This window comes from Camponotus vicinus, unplaced genomic scaffold (assembly GCF_025532165.1).
Source record: "Camponotus vicinus isolate PSW18456_S1 unplaced genomic scaffold, iyCamVici1.0 SCAF_6, whole genome shotgun sequence".
Classification (NCBI taxonomy): domain Eukaryota; kingdom Metazoa; phylum Arthropoda; class Insecta; order Hymenoptera; family Formicidae; genus Camponotus; species Camponotus vicinus.
Genome location: NW_028141978.1, coordinates 7,792,550 through 7,808,120, shown reverse-complemented (window position 1 = coordinate 7,808,120; position 15,571 = coordinate 7,792,550). Strand labels below are relative to the sequence as shown.

The window sequence follows — 15,571 nt, the reverse complement described above, 5'->3', positions numbered from 1 at the left end:
CTTAAAAATATCTTTTATTATTGTTTGTAAACGCATCTTCGATATCACGATTAAACATATTTATTTGATAACATAATCTTGAATAATATTTGAAAGATTTTAGCTGCCACTCATTATTTGTTAAAACATTATAACAATTAAAAATTATACAATAAGAACAAGGAATAAGTCCCGATTGCACATACTACATGTTACTTTTTTCATAGAATACATTTGAAATTTAAAGTTGCCGCCTTCTTAAAGAAATTTTGAACATTCAATTGTAACATTTAAAAAAATTCCTAATAAGAAAAATGCTATTTGAATCATATATTTTTATCTAGTAGTTCTTGAAATATTAGTTTGTAATATTTTATTTAGAGGGAACCCCATAATTATATATATACATATATAATAAAATATACACAGGATAGCTTCAAAAATAATTTCAAACATATATATATAAATGCACATTTATTCCAGCAACAGCAAATACATATTTAATACATGTTGGTGATAAAACAACAAAAAGTTCATATATTTTTAAATATTTTTGTGAATTATTGGATACATTTGGTGGTATGTGGATATTCTGTGAACTATGTGTATGTATGTTGTGTGTGTGTGTGTGTGTGTGTGTGTATATATATATTAGACAAAAAATGCATACACTTTTCTGCGCTTGGAACGATCGTGCCATATTATCTCATTGAAATTTTTACAAAATAAATCTTTTTACATAAATCTTTTTCATATATATTCTTAAGAATATATTCGTGCGATGGTGTTGGATAAATTTAATTACTTCACTTACTACTGGATATATTTAATTACTTCTCTACTTTACGTATTTACATATATATCAATATAAAACATTTTACATTATTTAAGTTAACGAGTTGCTCTTTCTAGAACTCTCTCATGGTCGATAATGATCGTAGAAGGAAATATATAAATCATATCAAACAATTTTCAAGTGAAGCTTGTAAACAAATAAATCGTAGCAAATAATGTGTACACAATATATGATAAATATAGAAAAATCACAGATAACATTTTACAGTCTAAGTTTTAAGAAACATATGTATGTATATATAAAATTCGTATCAGATTATCAAATATAATTCATAAATTTATACTTATAATGAACAACACATGTGATAAACATATATAATTTCACTTATACATTATTCCATTCAAGATAATAAGAATATGTATCTTTCACATACTTATTGATACAAAACATTGTTTTTAAAATATGTCTTGCATTATTACATTATATATATGTAATTATATTACTACAACTTATAATTCATAAAATAAAAGAGTAAATAGTATTTTAGACAGACCAAAATGTGAGTGGTTATGCATTATTTCATCATAGAAAGTCCAGAAATACTCTCTGTGTATATATAACAAAATATAGTTATATAAAGATATACTACTGAAATAATATAATACCATTTTTTAATTAAGATAAAAAAATATATCTATTAACAAAAATTATATGTGCTATATATATTTTAGCAATATATGATTGCTTAAATACACATCATTTTACGTTTTATTCTAATTACATTTACAATTCTCTATACTGAATCTTATCGCATGTCTGAACGTCAGTTTTATAAATATAAGTATTTCACATTGTTCTTTACGAAGAACGATTATTATCAACCACTATGGTTCTATTTATTCCAATCATACTATTATAATACCGTTTATTTGAAAATCTATAAACTACTTTAAATAAACGATAAAAAAAAGATTTATACATAGGCTTGACGTTACTTTATGCACAGACTTCTTTATCGCATTTGAAGTAACATTGATTATTATGTCGTTCTTGTGCCTATCATTGCACCATTGTTAATATAATTCGAATACACACAGGAGGGAGAGATCACATTTGATGCTTTTGCAAAAGCAAAATGTATATAATAATATGAAAATGTATGTAATGTATGTAATAATAGGAAAAAAAGATCAATTTGGTATTATTTTTCTCTTTTATGTTCTTTTTGTTCGTCCGATGGTTCTTCACGAACGGCTAATACCATTCTTAACATAAGAACGGCAAGCAATTTGTCTAAAGGATCCATAAAGCCTCGTTGTATCCATTTTGGAATCGTCGTACGTGCATGAGAGAATCCCAATTTTTGGAGGATATAATCAATGCCATAAGGTTCTATACTTTTACCTGCCCACGAGAGTAGCCTTGACAGAAATACACGACAAACGTTATTTTTATTAGCTGCAAAAAGAGGAATCTTAATTTAAAAATGATAATAATAACTCACCTTACTGTTGGTTCTAAGTGCCATGTTTTACACCTATACGACCGCCAATCTTTTATAAACATTTCAGCCGGATCAAATTGTTTCCGTTTCCTCTCATCTTCTGAAGTGATGCTAGATACGCCGGATACATTAGCCGTGGTACCCGCGTTTGTATTTTTTCTTTCTTGCTGATCAGGACTATGTGCTCTCGCACCCATGTTTTGCATGGTGTGCTGTAATAAAAGAAATTTTATAGGAATGAATTTAGGAATATAAATTTCTTTTCTTTTTCTCATAAATAAAATTCAATGCTATTTGAAATGTATTCTAAATTTTTTAATTTTTTTAGAAGCTCTTACCACTCTCTCCTTTTCTTTCACATACGATGTAATGAGATCATGTAAAAAGAAAAAGGCTTCAGCGTCGACAGTAACAAATATGTGATCTTCAAACTCTGTTATAAAACTGCACTCGACTAATGGCTTCTCACCTGCAAATCGAAATAATAAAACACGATAACAAGAAACGTTTTTTTTATGATAATTATTAAAACTGAACATTTTTGTATATTATTAGAGATTACTAGAGTTATATTCTAGAGCGTATACTCTCCTATAAATACATCTAAGTAATACAATTAATTTCTCATGCTTATTTAAGCTTACTTAAACTTATATTGCTAATCATACGCTGCTTATATCAAATAATTATAAAAGACAATATTAAAAAATTGCCAATTTTTGCCTTTAAAATCCATATTTTTATTTATCTTTTATTTATTTAAGTTTTTCTTTTATTGTTAAATTCATTTCTAGTGATTTAAATCTCGGAGAAAATCTTTAGATTAATTAAGTTATTAATATTTGTGAAATATCATCACATGTAGAATAGAAATTTCTCCGAAACAATTTCTTTCAGAGATCATTTTATTTTATTTGTTCATGCACTTTAAAGATATCAGATTGTATCGTGGAAAAAAGGATTTCAAAAGAAATCAATTAGCACGAACATAGGGAATAATAAGCCAATCTTCAAAATATCTTAATTAAAGAGGTGATTATTTTGATGTTAAACTAAAATGAAGCAGAGTGAAATAGAAAAATTTTAACTTGAAAATAGAATTAAATTTTAACTTTGATGAACAAGTAGTTTTTTCTATCGTGCTTCTACATTTGAGATATGACCATTTCACGAATATTGATTAATTTAAAGATTTTTCTTGACATTTAAACGATTTAAATAATTAGAAATGGATTCAAGATAAAAGAATCGGATAAAAGAATATAAACACAGTGACAGTCAAAACGCATTAATATATAAATTTTGGGAAAGTCTAAAAGCCAAAATCGATATTTTCAACATTGCGTATATTCTTTCTCTATTTTCTACTTATGTGTATACTATATTTCGTGCAAACAACTGTAATTAATACAAAAACTATAATTAACACAAAAAGTACAACTTAAGCTATTTGAAATGAACTATAAATTTCAATTCATTATTTTTCATTTATATTTCTTAAATAATGTATAATATATACGAAATAATTATGATTTATAAATATATCATTTAAGCATCTACATAATATGAAAAGCATAGCAAACAAGTTTCTCTAACACCCCTTAACATTTCAAATATAACAAACTTTACATTCTCTGTACTTACTGTATAAAATATGCTTAGGAAGTCCTAAAAATATATGCAGAATAATTCGCGCATTGAAAGAATGTATAATTTTACGATTTGTATTAAACAATTCAACAAAAAGAGACTTGACTCATAATGTCAACATTCATTAATATGTACATAATTTAATTTACATTTCCAAGTGAAATTATTGTAAGTAATTAACACGTCCATCACATATCATTGTGTGTGCTTATCTCTTATTTTCATATTTAATAGAAAATTGTTGTACACCAATCGGTTTACACATAAGGACAAATGACAGAGAGATTACACAGATGCAGATTTAAATAATTACGCAGCAATTGTTTGAAAAATTGATTTACGTACCTATAACGTCTGGCGTTCTGGCAGTTTGTAAATGTTCAGTTTTCAGATGCAACTGCAACGAAGGCAAAGCAAATATCACCTCTCGCGTGTGCGAATGTTCCTGGAGCTTGCCGGATGTTGCGGATGTACTTCTTCCACGTGACGTATTATTACCGTCCACCATATTTTCCATCTTATCTCTTTCTACGCACGGAAATCTATCTACCGCTATATAATGAAAAAAAAGAGACAGAAATGAGTAATATCATGTTAGACAGATAAATAAAATAAACTTGTATACAACTACATACCATCGATCTCGCTACTAGCAAATGCATAATGAAACCATTCTTGTAAGGATTTAAATTGCGGTGGAAATAAAACACTTCGACTTAATCTACAGACAGTTGCCATGGAATGATGTCTCGCGTGTTGTTCCTGTTGATGACCTAGACTGATGGTCAATGTTTGTACGACATGAACATCGTATGTATTGGGCGCTACAAAGAAGGAAAGATAAAAATTTAATAAATTAGTACATTATAAAAATACACGCATGCAATGTTTAATATCCACTTACTTTCGACACTTGGTATTTCCTGGGCTTCCGTAGCGAAACTTATACAAGGTTCCTTCAATGAAAATAAAGCCCAGCTCTTGCTTTTGAAATTAATACCATGGAAACATGCTAAGCTAATATTAGATCCATGAAGTTCCATCGTGCCACCGAGGACGGTACCGGTTGACGGCAAGGAAAATCTTAAGCTTCCTAATTGAAGACCAGCTACTTGAACTAATACTCTTTGCCAGTGTCTATGATGTCTAGCATCCGATATTGCAGTCTGGTTTAGGCTCCATGGACCTCCTATAATAATTTTAATTAGCATTGTACAGCTTTATCATGAAGCGAATAACAATTAGCAGTATTTGTATTTACCATCTGATCTCTTCTTTTGTTGCCTCTTTTTAAAACTGCTGTTATTTATCCTTTGATGTTTCGGTTGCAGCGAGCTAAATACGCGTTTGCTACTCTTAAATTGTTGACTAAAGAATTCGTCCAGTTTGTAAAACATTTTCAGCAAGTCGGCCGTTGTTGATTTACTGATCATGATTTGTAATTGATCCCAACCCAGATCACCGTGCATAAAAATGATGGCAGGCCTGTACATATTAATATTTCTTTCTTTTTTTTCATGTTAACATATTGTCATATAACAACATGACAATATTTGTAAGGACAATTTGATTAAAATTAATTAAAATATATAGATACCTTCGTGTTGGCATAAAAGCATCACCGTTATTGCTACGATTAATTTTCCACTCATCTCTGAGAGTAACATCCAACGAAGACACTCGGGACATTAACACACTTGTTCCCATATAATCTAATCGTAATTCTAATGCAAATAATTTCAATCCAACCGTATGATCAGGTTCTATTCCAGGTTCTTCTCGAATATGTACTATGAGATTAAAAAAAATTAATCGATTAAATTTTATACTAACTTATCAATATATTTGACTTGAACATTTATGCATAAAATATAATAATCTACATCTATGCATAAACAATGTGAACTATGTTTAACATGTCATATATATGTCAGCAATGAATAATCTACAAAATATGGCTTATCAAAGATGTTTTGCTTATGTAGTTTAAACATAATGGCACAATTTTAATATTTTACAAAAATCAGTAAAAATAATCCATGAATTGGATTTCATATTAATAAAATAAATAAATATTGTATTTTGTTATATAAATATAAATATTATATATTATATACGTTAAAAAAAATATTATATTAACATTATTTTATAATATAATTATTGTTTTTGTTCACTCTGTGACATTTAATTTATAATAGTTACATTTTACATGAAAAAAGTTCATGTAAATATCATATGGACAAAGCATAAACAATTCACATATAAACATAGTTTTAAAATCTATGACACAATCCTGATATATATATTAAATAGCTGAATTTTATTAGAGAAAAACTCACTGTAAGTATCGATTCTACTCAATTCGATTATCCCACCGACTATACCACCTTTCGCATCGAGACTCGATCCTCCTAAACCGATGCCTATGTATAGATTTTTATGTCCTGTGCTGCCAATAGACAATCTACCATCCGATCTGAAATCTTTTGTCATCCAACTAACATTGCCCATTACGTTACCCATATTCATATGCACATTTAAACGCGTAAAGTTCACCGCGAATAACACTAATGTTTCCCATGCGGATTCTCTCAATTTAATCTCCGACGATATTTGCTTGTCCGTGGTAAAACTCCATGCTCTTCCAATATCTATTATAAAGATGTAATTATTTATTTGTACAAACTGAAAGCATCTCATTAACTTTTTAATTGCGTAAAATGTACTAGTGTGTAGATACCTTTTAATCGCGCGGGTCTTGGCATATCATTCTCCAAACTTAACTTCAATTTTTCTCTATTTAATACAGGACTTCTTTCAGGTGCACTCTTTGATAACGAATCGCATGTATGTCTATCGTAATGCTTCAATAATGAGCTACCCATCACCGCCTCTTCTTGATTTAATGGAGGAGTCCCATCCCCTTCTGAGTATGCAGTACCTGAACTTAAATCTCCCAGAAACAAGCGTCTTACTATGCTACGTCTGTACCATGCTTTTGGAAAAGCTAGAATTTCTGTTAATCGACGCATATCGTATTTAAACGAGGCAGATCCAATGTCGATAATTGCTGAAAAAGATTAATGTTTGAAAAATTTGTTGAGCAAGAGTTTAACTAGATAAACTGGTATACATATGCTTGATATTTTGACACATTTATATACATACTTGAGAATCGTATGACAGCACGGCTAGTATCCGAAAGTTTCTTGAGTTGTTCGCTTTGAAAGTTTAGTTTCCTGCTTCTCGATAAATGAAATTTTACAAATTCGACATTGATGCTCAATGAATCTTTCCTCTCGCTGTCCGACAAGGGCGACCATTGTGCTTCCTTTAGTCCTGTCTTCTTCCCGCCACCGTAGGGGTGAAAGATATAAACGGAGAAATCCGCTAAACAACCGGTGACGGATAATCCACCGATAGCTGAGCCCATTTCCTTTCCCGTTGTTTGAGATTTAAATTCCCGAAATTCTATCAATTCTTCCTCGGCCCGTTTCGACGAGAATACAATGTCGAGGGATGGTAACTGTAGCATACATTCTACTCGTGAAACTGGTAAACACGAGAATCTGCAACGAAAATTATTATTCATTAACAAATGTTGAATTTCTTTTTTAAAACTTAATAAATAGCGTTTTTTTATTTTACCTAAACGTAGATGGCTGCATATGAAAATACACTATAACGTCAACGGGGAAACTGGCATAAACATAATTGCTATTCGCAGCTGTGGCAGCCCATGATGTGTTTTCTGTATTTTCCAATAGAACGGTAGCATTCGTTTGCGCGCTGCTTTGAAAGTTATTCTTGCTCGGAATTGGTTCTAGAGTTTGCTCTAAAAATTCAAGAATATGAGGACTAATGATAGTTTCCTCTGGAATGCTTTGAAGAGTCATCCAAGCAAACAGACTGGCTTTTTTAGTACTAGATTTTCTGAACATTGTCATCGTGATTGGATTTAATAGACTATTTTCAGCAGATACGCGGGGAGATAATGATTCTTCTGGAAGAGTTTTCGATTCGTAATGAACCTGCAAAAAAAATATATATATGTATGTTTTCTTTATATCTGCTTTGAAAAATCGATAATATATTTTGCCGATATAAATAAAGTCTTAAATCTTTTACCTTAACATCTAAACCGGGAATATGAAAAATTGTTAAATCTACTAAAGGCACATTTGTATGCTGCAAATATCTCAATCGAGATGTACTAGTTGTCGACGGTTTCTCTTTACTGTTCAAGTGTTTTCTGCTGCTATTGGGACTGCCAGATTGAAATTCGAACATACCACCAGAACATGATCTTTCTTTTTTCATTCTACTCAAACTGTAAAAAAGAAAGAAAGAGAATTTAGACTACATAAAAATTATATTTTAAAAAATCAAGTTAAAAATATGATGTTATAAATATTTACAATTTAATTTCATCTTCTCTTGCTGGATCTTTTGTATGCAATACACATTTCCCACTATTAATTAAAACTTTGACATCGAGTTCGAAGTCTATATTTGGTTCTTGAGTTTTTTGAGAAGTAATGTATGGGGATGATGTCGATGAAGCTTGCTCTTTCCCAAATGAATCGAGTAACGGTGCACTGAAAGGAAATAAAGTATAAGCCTAATATATTTCATATACATATATTTTGCAATGATTGAAAATACATACTTCCCCTCCATACTATCATAACTAGATGTCCAACTAGTATCTCTATTCTTTTTTCTCAATTCAACTCGTTCTCCTTCTATCTCAATAGTCTCTGGCCATTCCAACTCTCCTTCTGGTAAACTCAAGTCAGAACTAGCACTTGGTAAGGATGATTGTCTAATAAAAGTAGATATTTATTTTATATGCAGTTTTTTTCTTTTTTTATTGCTTTATATAATGTGATTTCGAACATACCTTCCCATTGTATGTGTATCACTAAAAGTAACTCGTGGTCCACCAAGTCCTTTTACACGCAGGGAAGCTGATCTGTAATAATAATTAATTAAATGAAAACTTATAATTTGTAAAAATTTACTCAAATTAAAAACTTAATTTATAATATATATATATATATATATATATATATATTTTTTTTTTTTTTTTTAATTCAATTGTGCTTTAAGAAATGATACTTAATTAGACATGTAAAATACATACCGACTGGGACCGCTTCTAGGGCTACTTTCATAACTAGCCGAATTTGCTGAATTAATTTCCGTATTAATATCTTCCGGACTTTCTAAATGGTGTTCCGGCGTAGGAGAAGGTACAATAAATGATCTTGAACGATACGTATTCGCTTTACTACTGAGACCTAATTTACCCTTAATACCAGAAGCTTTAACCGATTGCCTTCTTAACTTTTGAATCATATCTCTGGAAAATATATTTTAAAAGTTAAAAAAAGTTAAAAAAGACAGAAGAAAAAAATAATTTTATAACATACCTTCTAAAGTCTTTAAATACCATTGCTTCTAATTCGTGTAGACGTTTCATTTCTTGCTCGATTGTTCCGTGCGAAGCGCCCAATGATCGCAAGTCATTTATAATCTTAGCTTGTTCGTTCATTTCCTTCTCTATCAATTGCGATCTCTTCTTTGCATCAAGTGTAGGATCGAAAATGAATGCTGGTAGACTATCCGTCCAATTTTTCGATTTTTTCATTAATATGCTTTCCTATAATTACAAACGATCTTAGTTCTAAATAAGATATCATACTGTGCTGTAATTCTGAAATTTTTAAATAACAAGAATTAAAGATATTGAAAATTTGAGATTTATTTCTTTATAAATGCGAGTAAATTCACACAAAAATAAGCATATTTTAATATATTTTACGTTCTCTTTCTCTTCATTATATATTTTTCATGTATTATTTAAAAATAATTATTTATTTTAAATAAATATAATTAAAGAATAATTATTATTTCATTTTATTTACTATTATATTATATCAATTTCATTGTTATTTTATCTCATTGTCAATCTAAATTAAAATACCTCAAAAAAATCTCACTAAATTTAAATTAAAAATATTTCAGTATTACACCACCTTAGAGTAGAGATATAAATATATACAGGATGTGTGGCTATAAAGTAACTGTGAAGTAAAATTGTATAAAATCAAACAATAATGCTATTTTAATGAATTTCTTTCATTGAAATTTTTAATTGAAGACTTGAAGCTTTTTTAAAACAATATTACTCGTTAATAGTTCGCACTATAAAAAAATTAAAAGAAGTCAATCCACTAGTCAGTTACTTTATAGACGCATCTCATAAATTTAATAATAATAAATAAAGCTTTAGCAATAAATACATAGAATTTGAAATAAACATTGAAATCAAGATTTTACATCATAAAAAACAAAATAAATTTATAAGCTTATGTCTATGTTCTACATTTCGTTCACTATATATTACTTACTTTTAAATATATGTATATATAATACAAAAGTTGGGCATGTAAAATAAAATAACGAAAAATAAAATTAATTAAACCATACTTTTTTTTTAACCTGGCTAGTGCTATTTTCCGGTTGATCACCATCGTCGCTATCATAATCCGGAGGAACGTGAAGATCATCTTCCTCTTCAGAACCAGTTAACATCGTTAATGTATGTCCAAGAGCCGAGAGCTGTTGTCCCACACTAACATCAAGATGAATATCAACCCCTTCCATTTGCCATTGAACATTTAACAACCACTTGGCATTATCTAGGAGAAATTAATTATTTGCAAAATAATATATATACTTTTAAAATACTAATTTTATTTAAAATATTAATTTTATAAAAAAATGTAGAGATTACATACCAGACTTGTCTTGTTTCTGCGCAATAGTTCTACTACATACTTCGTAAGTACCTTCTGATACAACACATAAATTCATTATATTGCTATCGGTCATATCTGGCTTCCAATCGTCCAAAGAAGTTTCAAAATCTTCTGCAAATCTCAAACATAATCCTACAAATCTACAAATAACAAAAAAATAATTTAAAATGGAAAAAAAACGTACATAATTTTATATATGTAAATCTATATTTTAAAAATCAAACTAGAGAAAGAGAGAGAGAGAAATATATATTTATGAACACATACCTTCCTTTACTAACTAGGCTACCACTGCTACATGCGGATATGCTTGTATTTTCAAGCGTCACTACAACAGCGCCTCGTGATTCTCCGTCATAAAGACCTCTGTTTAATCTCCAATTATTTGGCGGTAAGGGATTAAGTGGTAAACAAATACCCATATCATCGACTGTTAATTGCAAAAACAATGTTCCGAGATGAGGCGCGCTGAGCTGACTGGTCAGCTGTCCGAATGGAACCTTCTCAAACACTTGCTGGGTGGCGGTTAATACCTCTTTATTTAAATTGGATCTCTTTTCGTTCCAATACTCGTATGCATTTTTGTAATTTAACCAAACGAGTATAGCTTTATCGATGGCCATCGGTTGTATATAAATCAGCGGCCGTTTAAGAGTAATTAAAACCACTTCTTTATCCTCACCTTGCGCCATCTCTTCTTGAAATGCATTTCGCAGTCCTATTCTAGTATTGAAGAAAGCAAACTGCTGGAATTCGGGCTCTACTTCTTCGAACAAGACGTTTTTCAACAATTGTCCCAGGCTCAAGTTAATATCAACTTGGGCTTTGCCGAATAATTTCATGTAGGGATTAGGTTGCGTAGCTCCAGAAACATTTTGCACTCTGTTGGATAATTGAAATTCGACCGCGCCGGTTTCTAGCCGCACAGCCGAGTTTGTCGGAGTTGTTGCAGTCAATTGAATCCTCTGTAAAGGAATAACATTATCTCTATACGTGTTTTCTATATATATCTTCTATATATTTTTTCTATATATATGTATTTTCTGATACTTAATCAAAGAGATTGTTATAAATTAATAATAGCTTCATGATTTTAATTATCAATAAAATAAAGCAAATGTAAAAAAAACTACATAAGATTCTCCTTACCTTGATACGTATAATCAGCGAGAATAAGATTCGTTTTAAAGTAGAATTAGTTGATTCATCATCTTCAAACCACAATGGCACTGGTTTTTCACCCCCATAGACTTTCTGCACTACTTCGTTTACTTCTTTCATAAATACTTTTTGTACAAATACTAAATGATTTAAGAGATCCGTCGTTAAGGAATGCTCAAATACTCCAATATCTGCGGTTGCACTTAAGTAGCTACCTTGCCTCAACACAACACCGTCTATGAAACATCGGGAAATTTTATTTAAAAAAATATGATTATTAAAATTAAAAAGAAAAACACGATTTATTCACGAGTTACTTACCTGCCAATTTACTATCGTTCAAGTTACCGCTTCCGTCTTGAACGTATTCGGCCGAAACGTGCACTTTAGGTAATTCGATACTAGCTTCGGATGGTAGATTCGCTTCCGTTACTTGCAGCTTCGTCGTGAAACTCAAATTATGATGGGGCAAGTCTATGGTAAACTTAGCCTTGCCACCTGTTATACCGGAACTATTTACTTGATCCATCTTGTACTGCGCTTGGAGAGACGGTAATAGTGCCGCGGTTATACTCAGACTTTGAAGTATTATGTGGAATTGCATAACAATAGGTTCTAAAAGACCGGACACGGTATGCGGTTTTTCTTTTTCCGCATCCATCGATGGAGCCGGCGCATAATGATGCGGACTACCTGGGGCAGCGTCCACGTCATCCTGTTGCTGTCCCCGTGACATTCTCGACGATGTTCGAGTAACTCTTAGTTCCTATAGAGAGATAAAGATTCTTTTTTTACATATATTTCTTCAAAGAACGAGCTAGATAAGATTGCTAGATATCTACCTGTAGCGTCGACGATAATTGCTTGCTACCTCTTGTCATCATTCCATGCAAGGCTACGGGATGCTGCGGTATATCGATATTGACAGCTCCGATAGTTAGTAAACCGCTATTCTTGTCCTTTTGTCGCCTCGTGATGCTAGAGTATAAAGCCTGAGATTTTCCAACAGTGACTTTTACGACTGTCTGCTGACTGGGAGCAACGCCCTCCAGTAAAACGATCATGGTTCTCCCGATTTGTCCGGTCATACTGCATTCTAGACTTGCGGGTCGCGATTTCTTACGGCAAGTCAGACTAGCGTGTAGACTAGTGATCTCCGCTTCAAGCTTTAGACCGCTTAAAGTGGCTAATAATCTGGTTCTATGGATTCGTGCGACGCCAAAAATAATTAATCTCGTTCTTTCACCCGTTACAATATCTACAATAATGATATTCGATTATCGTATCTATAATGAAAAAAGATAAAGAGTATCTATTCAAATAAATTTTTTGAAAAATTCTCTCTGACTCCCAATAAAATTCTATAATAATTTCTTAATTCTTGCAGATACTTGATCTTGGAAGAAATCCTTAAGAATTCCACGTTTTCCATATTTTTCCAGAGTAAATACTCTGATATCTGAAAAAATTTCAAAACACACTCACTCAATTCTCTTGATGGAGGAACGGGTGTTGAGCTATTCTCCGCATTCAATCCTTTTTCGATATCAATATCCTTGGTCTCGTTCAATATCTCATATTTTCTGCCACTCTTATAATGTTCCGCCGCTTCCGCCGGTATCGAAAATCGATGAGTAATCGTCTTAGTCTCCGGACGAGTCGCGTATAAATCGAGAAGGTAATATATAGTTTTCCAACATCGTGGCGTCAAGTGCGCGCTATCCTTACACGTCACATCCGTACATTTATCTAAATTCGATCCGCTAGGACTTGCTCCAAAACTGGGCGTAATAACACCCTCGCTCAAATTAATGTATCCCTTCACGCTCTTACCGGTGCTTCGTAATTTTTGCGCGAAACTCTGCGGTCGTGATCGTTGCACAGTCGTGCCTGATAATACTTTCGGTTGGTTGGGCTCAACGAAGCTACTACATAGCAGTGGTGCTTCCATCTTTTTGCCACCAACGAGAAACTGTTCTTGTAGATCTGATGCTGGAAAGAAAATATTAAATTTTTTATCACATGCACATGTATTACTTTATTCATATGATTAATAAAAATATGTTTACTTGACGACGAGCCGTTTTTCGTGGTAGCATCATTGACGATTACATTAGTGCTCCGTTTCTCCTCTGGCTGTTGCTCTTTCAATTCCATCTGCGTTTCCTTAACGTTCTGATACATGTTACTTATTTGATGCAATAATCGGAGAAGAGGCATATTCACTTGCTGACTTATATACCGAATATTTAGACTAATATTAACCACTGTGCTAGTATGCTTTTTCAATTGACCTCTTGATATGTATAAAACATTTTGCTTCTGTATCATATCGTCCACCGTCATATCGGCCATTTTTTTCACATCGATGTCTACGCCAATTTTTTCACATAAAAACGCTGGCGTCTCTGGTGGTATGTCGAGATAAAATTTCGAATTGCTTCCTTTTCTTGGCTGATATTTGTTATCTATAAAAAATTTTAAAAAATATATACACACATATATATATATATATATATATATATATATATATATATATATATATATATTATTTAAAGATACCTTTCTTAAGATACTTCTATAACTACAATAATTTTGCAAGCTTACTTTTCTTTTTGTCTGTAATCTTTCCAAATTCGCTGACGACTATATCAATGCGCATAGTATCCATACTGCCTACAAGAGACAAATTAGAGCCTAACGAATCTAAGGAAGACATGTTATTTACATTTCCTGATCCAATAACTGATAACATCTGTTGCGGCATGACTGATAAAGATGACAAAAGTGGTTCAAATATCAGATGTGCATCTAATAATCTGAGAGAATCTTTCATTGGATATAGAAAAGCACCGCTCTGTATATCTGAATCTTCGGTATCATCGGTAGTCATGGTGTTGATTTTTGAATCCTGCAAAAAAAGAAAAAATAAAAATGCTTTTAGTTTAATCTCATATTAAAGCAACATCTCCATAATATAGAATAACAAATGACACAAGATTTTTAAATATACCTTCGTAGATTTTTGCTCTGTACGAAAGACCTATGTACACAAGCAAATAAACACGCACATAATTTTTCAATATACATATATAAATCTTTATATATTTCTAAAAACACATCGCTTACATATTTTAATAGGAAGACTATAGTATAATAATATATGCTAAATGCTTACCCAATTTCCCTTTAAATTTTCTTTGTCGTTATCTTTTATAAATTCTTGCTGCTTTGCCATCCAGCTGTACAAATCTTCCCCTGTATTTATAGGTTTAGTAGAATGATTTGTGGGAGATGTTACTTGTTCTAGGCTTCCAGTGCTATGTTGACTACCGTGACCTACACCTCCAGAATAAATGCTAGGATTGGAGCCAAGTTGATGCGAATGCGAGATATGAATTTGCGGCGTCTTCTCTTCCCTCAAAGTTCCATAGCCTGATATAAAAATAATTTAATAATTACAACAAACATACTCTAGAGGTATATTATTAATAATAATAATTAAAAGATTAGCTACAAGCGATAAATAATATTACAACATTGATAGAAATTCTCAAGATTTTGCAAAGAGAATCATTATTTCAGAAACATTAGTAAGAAAAATATAAAAGTATCTCTAAATTTCTTCATGATAAAATGGATTATATTTAAAAG

General features: G+C 31.3%; 1 protein-coding gene across 11 annotated transcripts in view; it reads right to left on the bottom strand.

The window, feature by feature from the left end:
- Positions 1 to 436: 436 nt before the first annotated feature.
- Positions 437 to 15,571, bottom strand: part of Tweek (transmembrane protein KIAA1109 homolog tweek) — a 28,256-nt gene continuing 13,121 nt past the window's right edge. For 7 of the 11 annotated variants that reach the window (XM_083103427.1, XM_083103430.1, XM_083103429.1 and 4 more), the window contains 30 exons: positions 15,096 to 15,352; positions 14,931 to 14,960; positions 14,525 to 14,828; positions 13,987 to 14,385; positions 13,403 to 13,909; positions 12,760 to 13,175; positions 12,239 to 12,683; positions 11,906 to 12,153; positions 11,024 to 11,721; positions 10,736 to 10,896; positions 10,425 to 10,636; positions 9,365 to 9,594; positions 9,076 to 9,294; positions 8,833 to 8,904; positions 8,599 to 8,754; positions 8,348 to 8,527; positions 8,058 to 8,259; positions 7,578 to 7,960; positions 7,098 to 7,498; positions 6,670 to 6,999; positions 6,269 to 6,580; positions 5,527 to 5,719; positions 5,191 to 5,414; positions 4,834 to 5,118; positions 4,565 to 4,753; positions 4,275 to 4,481; positions 3,924 to 3,947; positions 2,618 to 2,748; positions 2,280 to 2,491; positions 437 to 2,196 (listed from right to left, as the gene is read on the bottom strand). In XM_083103427.1, the coding sequence (XP_082959553.1) occupies positions 1,977 to 2,196; positions 2,280 to 2,491; positions 2,618 to 2,748; positions 3,924 to 3,947; positions 4,275 to 4,481; positions 4,565 to 4,753; positions 4,834 to 5,118; positions 5,191 to 5,414; positions 5,527 to 5,719; positions 6,269 to 6,580; positions 6,670 to 6,999; positions 7,098 to 7,498; positions 7,578 to 7,960; positions 8,058 to 8,259; positions 8,348 to 8,527; positions 8,599 to 8,754; positions 8,833 to 8,904; positions 9,076 to 9,294; positions 9,365 to 9,594; positions 10,425 to 10,636; positions 10,736 to 10,896; positions 11,024 to 11,721; positions 11,906 to 12,153; positions 12,239 to 12,683; positions 12,760 to 13,175; positions 13,403 to 13,909; positions 13,987 to 14,385; positions 14,525 to 14,828; positions 14,931 to 14,960; positions 15,096 to 15,352 (7,847 nt within the window). In that variant the 3' untranslated portion in view covers positions 437 to 1,976. The remainder of the gene's footprint in view (positions 2,197 to 2,279; positions 2,492 to 2,617; positions 2,749 to 3,923; positions 3,948 to 4,274; positions 4,482 to 4,564; positions 4,754 to 4,833; positions 5,119 to 5,190; positions 5,415 to 5,526; positions 5,720 to 6,268; positions 6,581 to 6,669; positions 7,000 to 7,097; positions 7,499 to 7,577; positions 7,961 to 8,057; positions 8,260 to 8,347; positions 8,528 to 8,598; positions 8,755 to 8,832; positions 8,905 to 9,075; positions 9,295 to 9,364; positions 9,595 to 10,424; positions 10,637 to 10,735; positions 10,897 to 11,023; positions 11,722 to 11,905; positions 12,154 to 12,238; positions 12,684 to 12,759; positions 13,176 to 13,402; positions 13,910 to 13,986; positions 14,386 to 14,524; positions 14,829 to 14,930; positions 14,961 to 15,095; positions 15,353 to 15,571) is intronic. The other 4 variants (XM_083103431.1, XM_083103433.1, XM_083103434.1 and 1 more) reach the window with 4 other exon arrangements.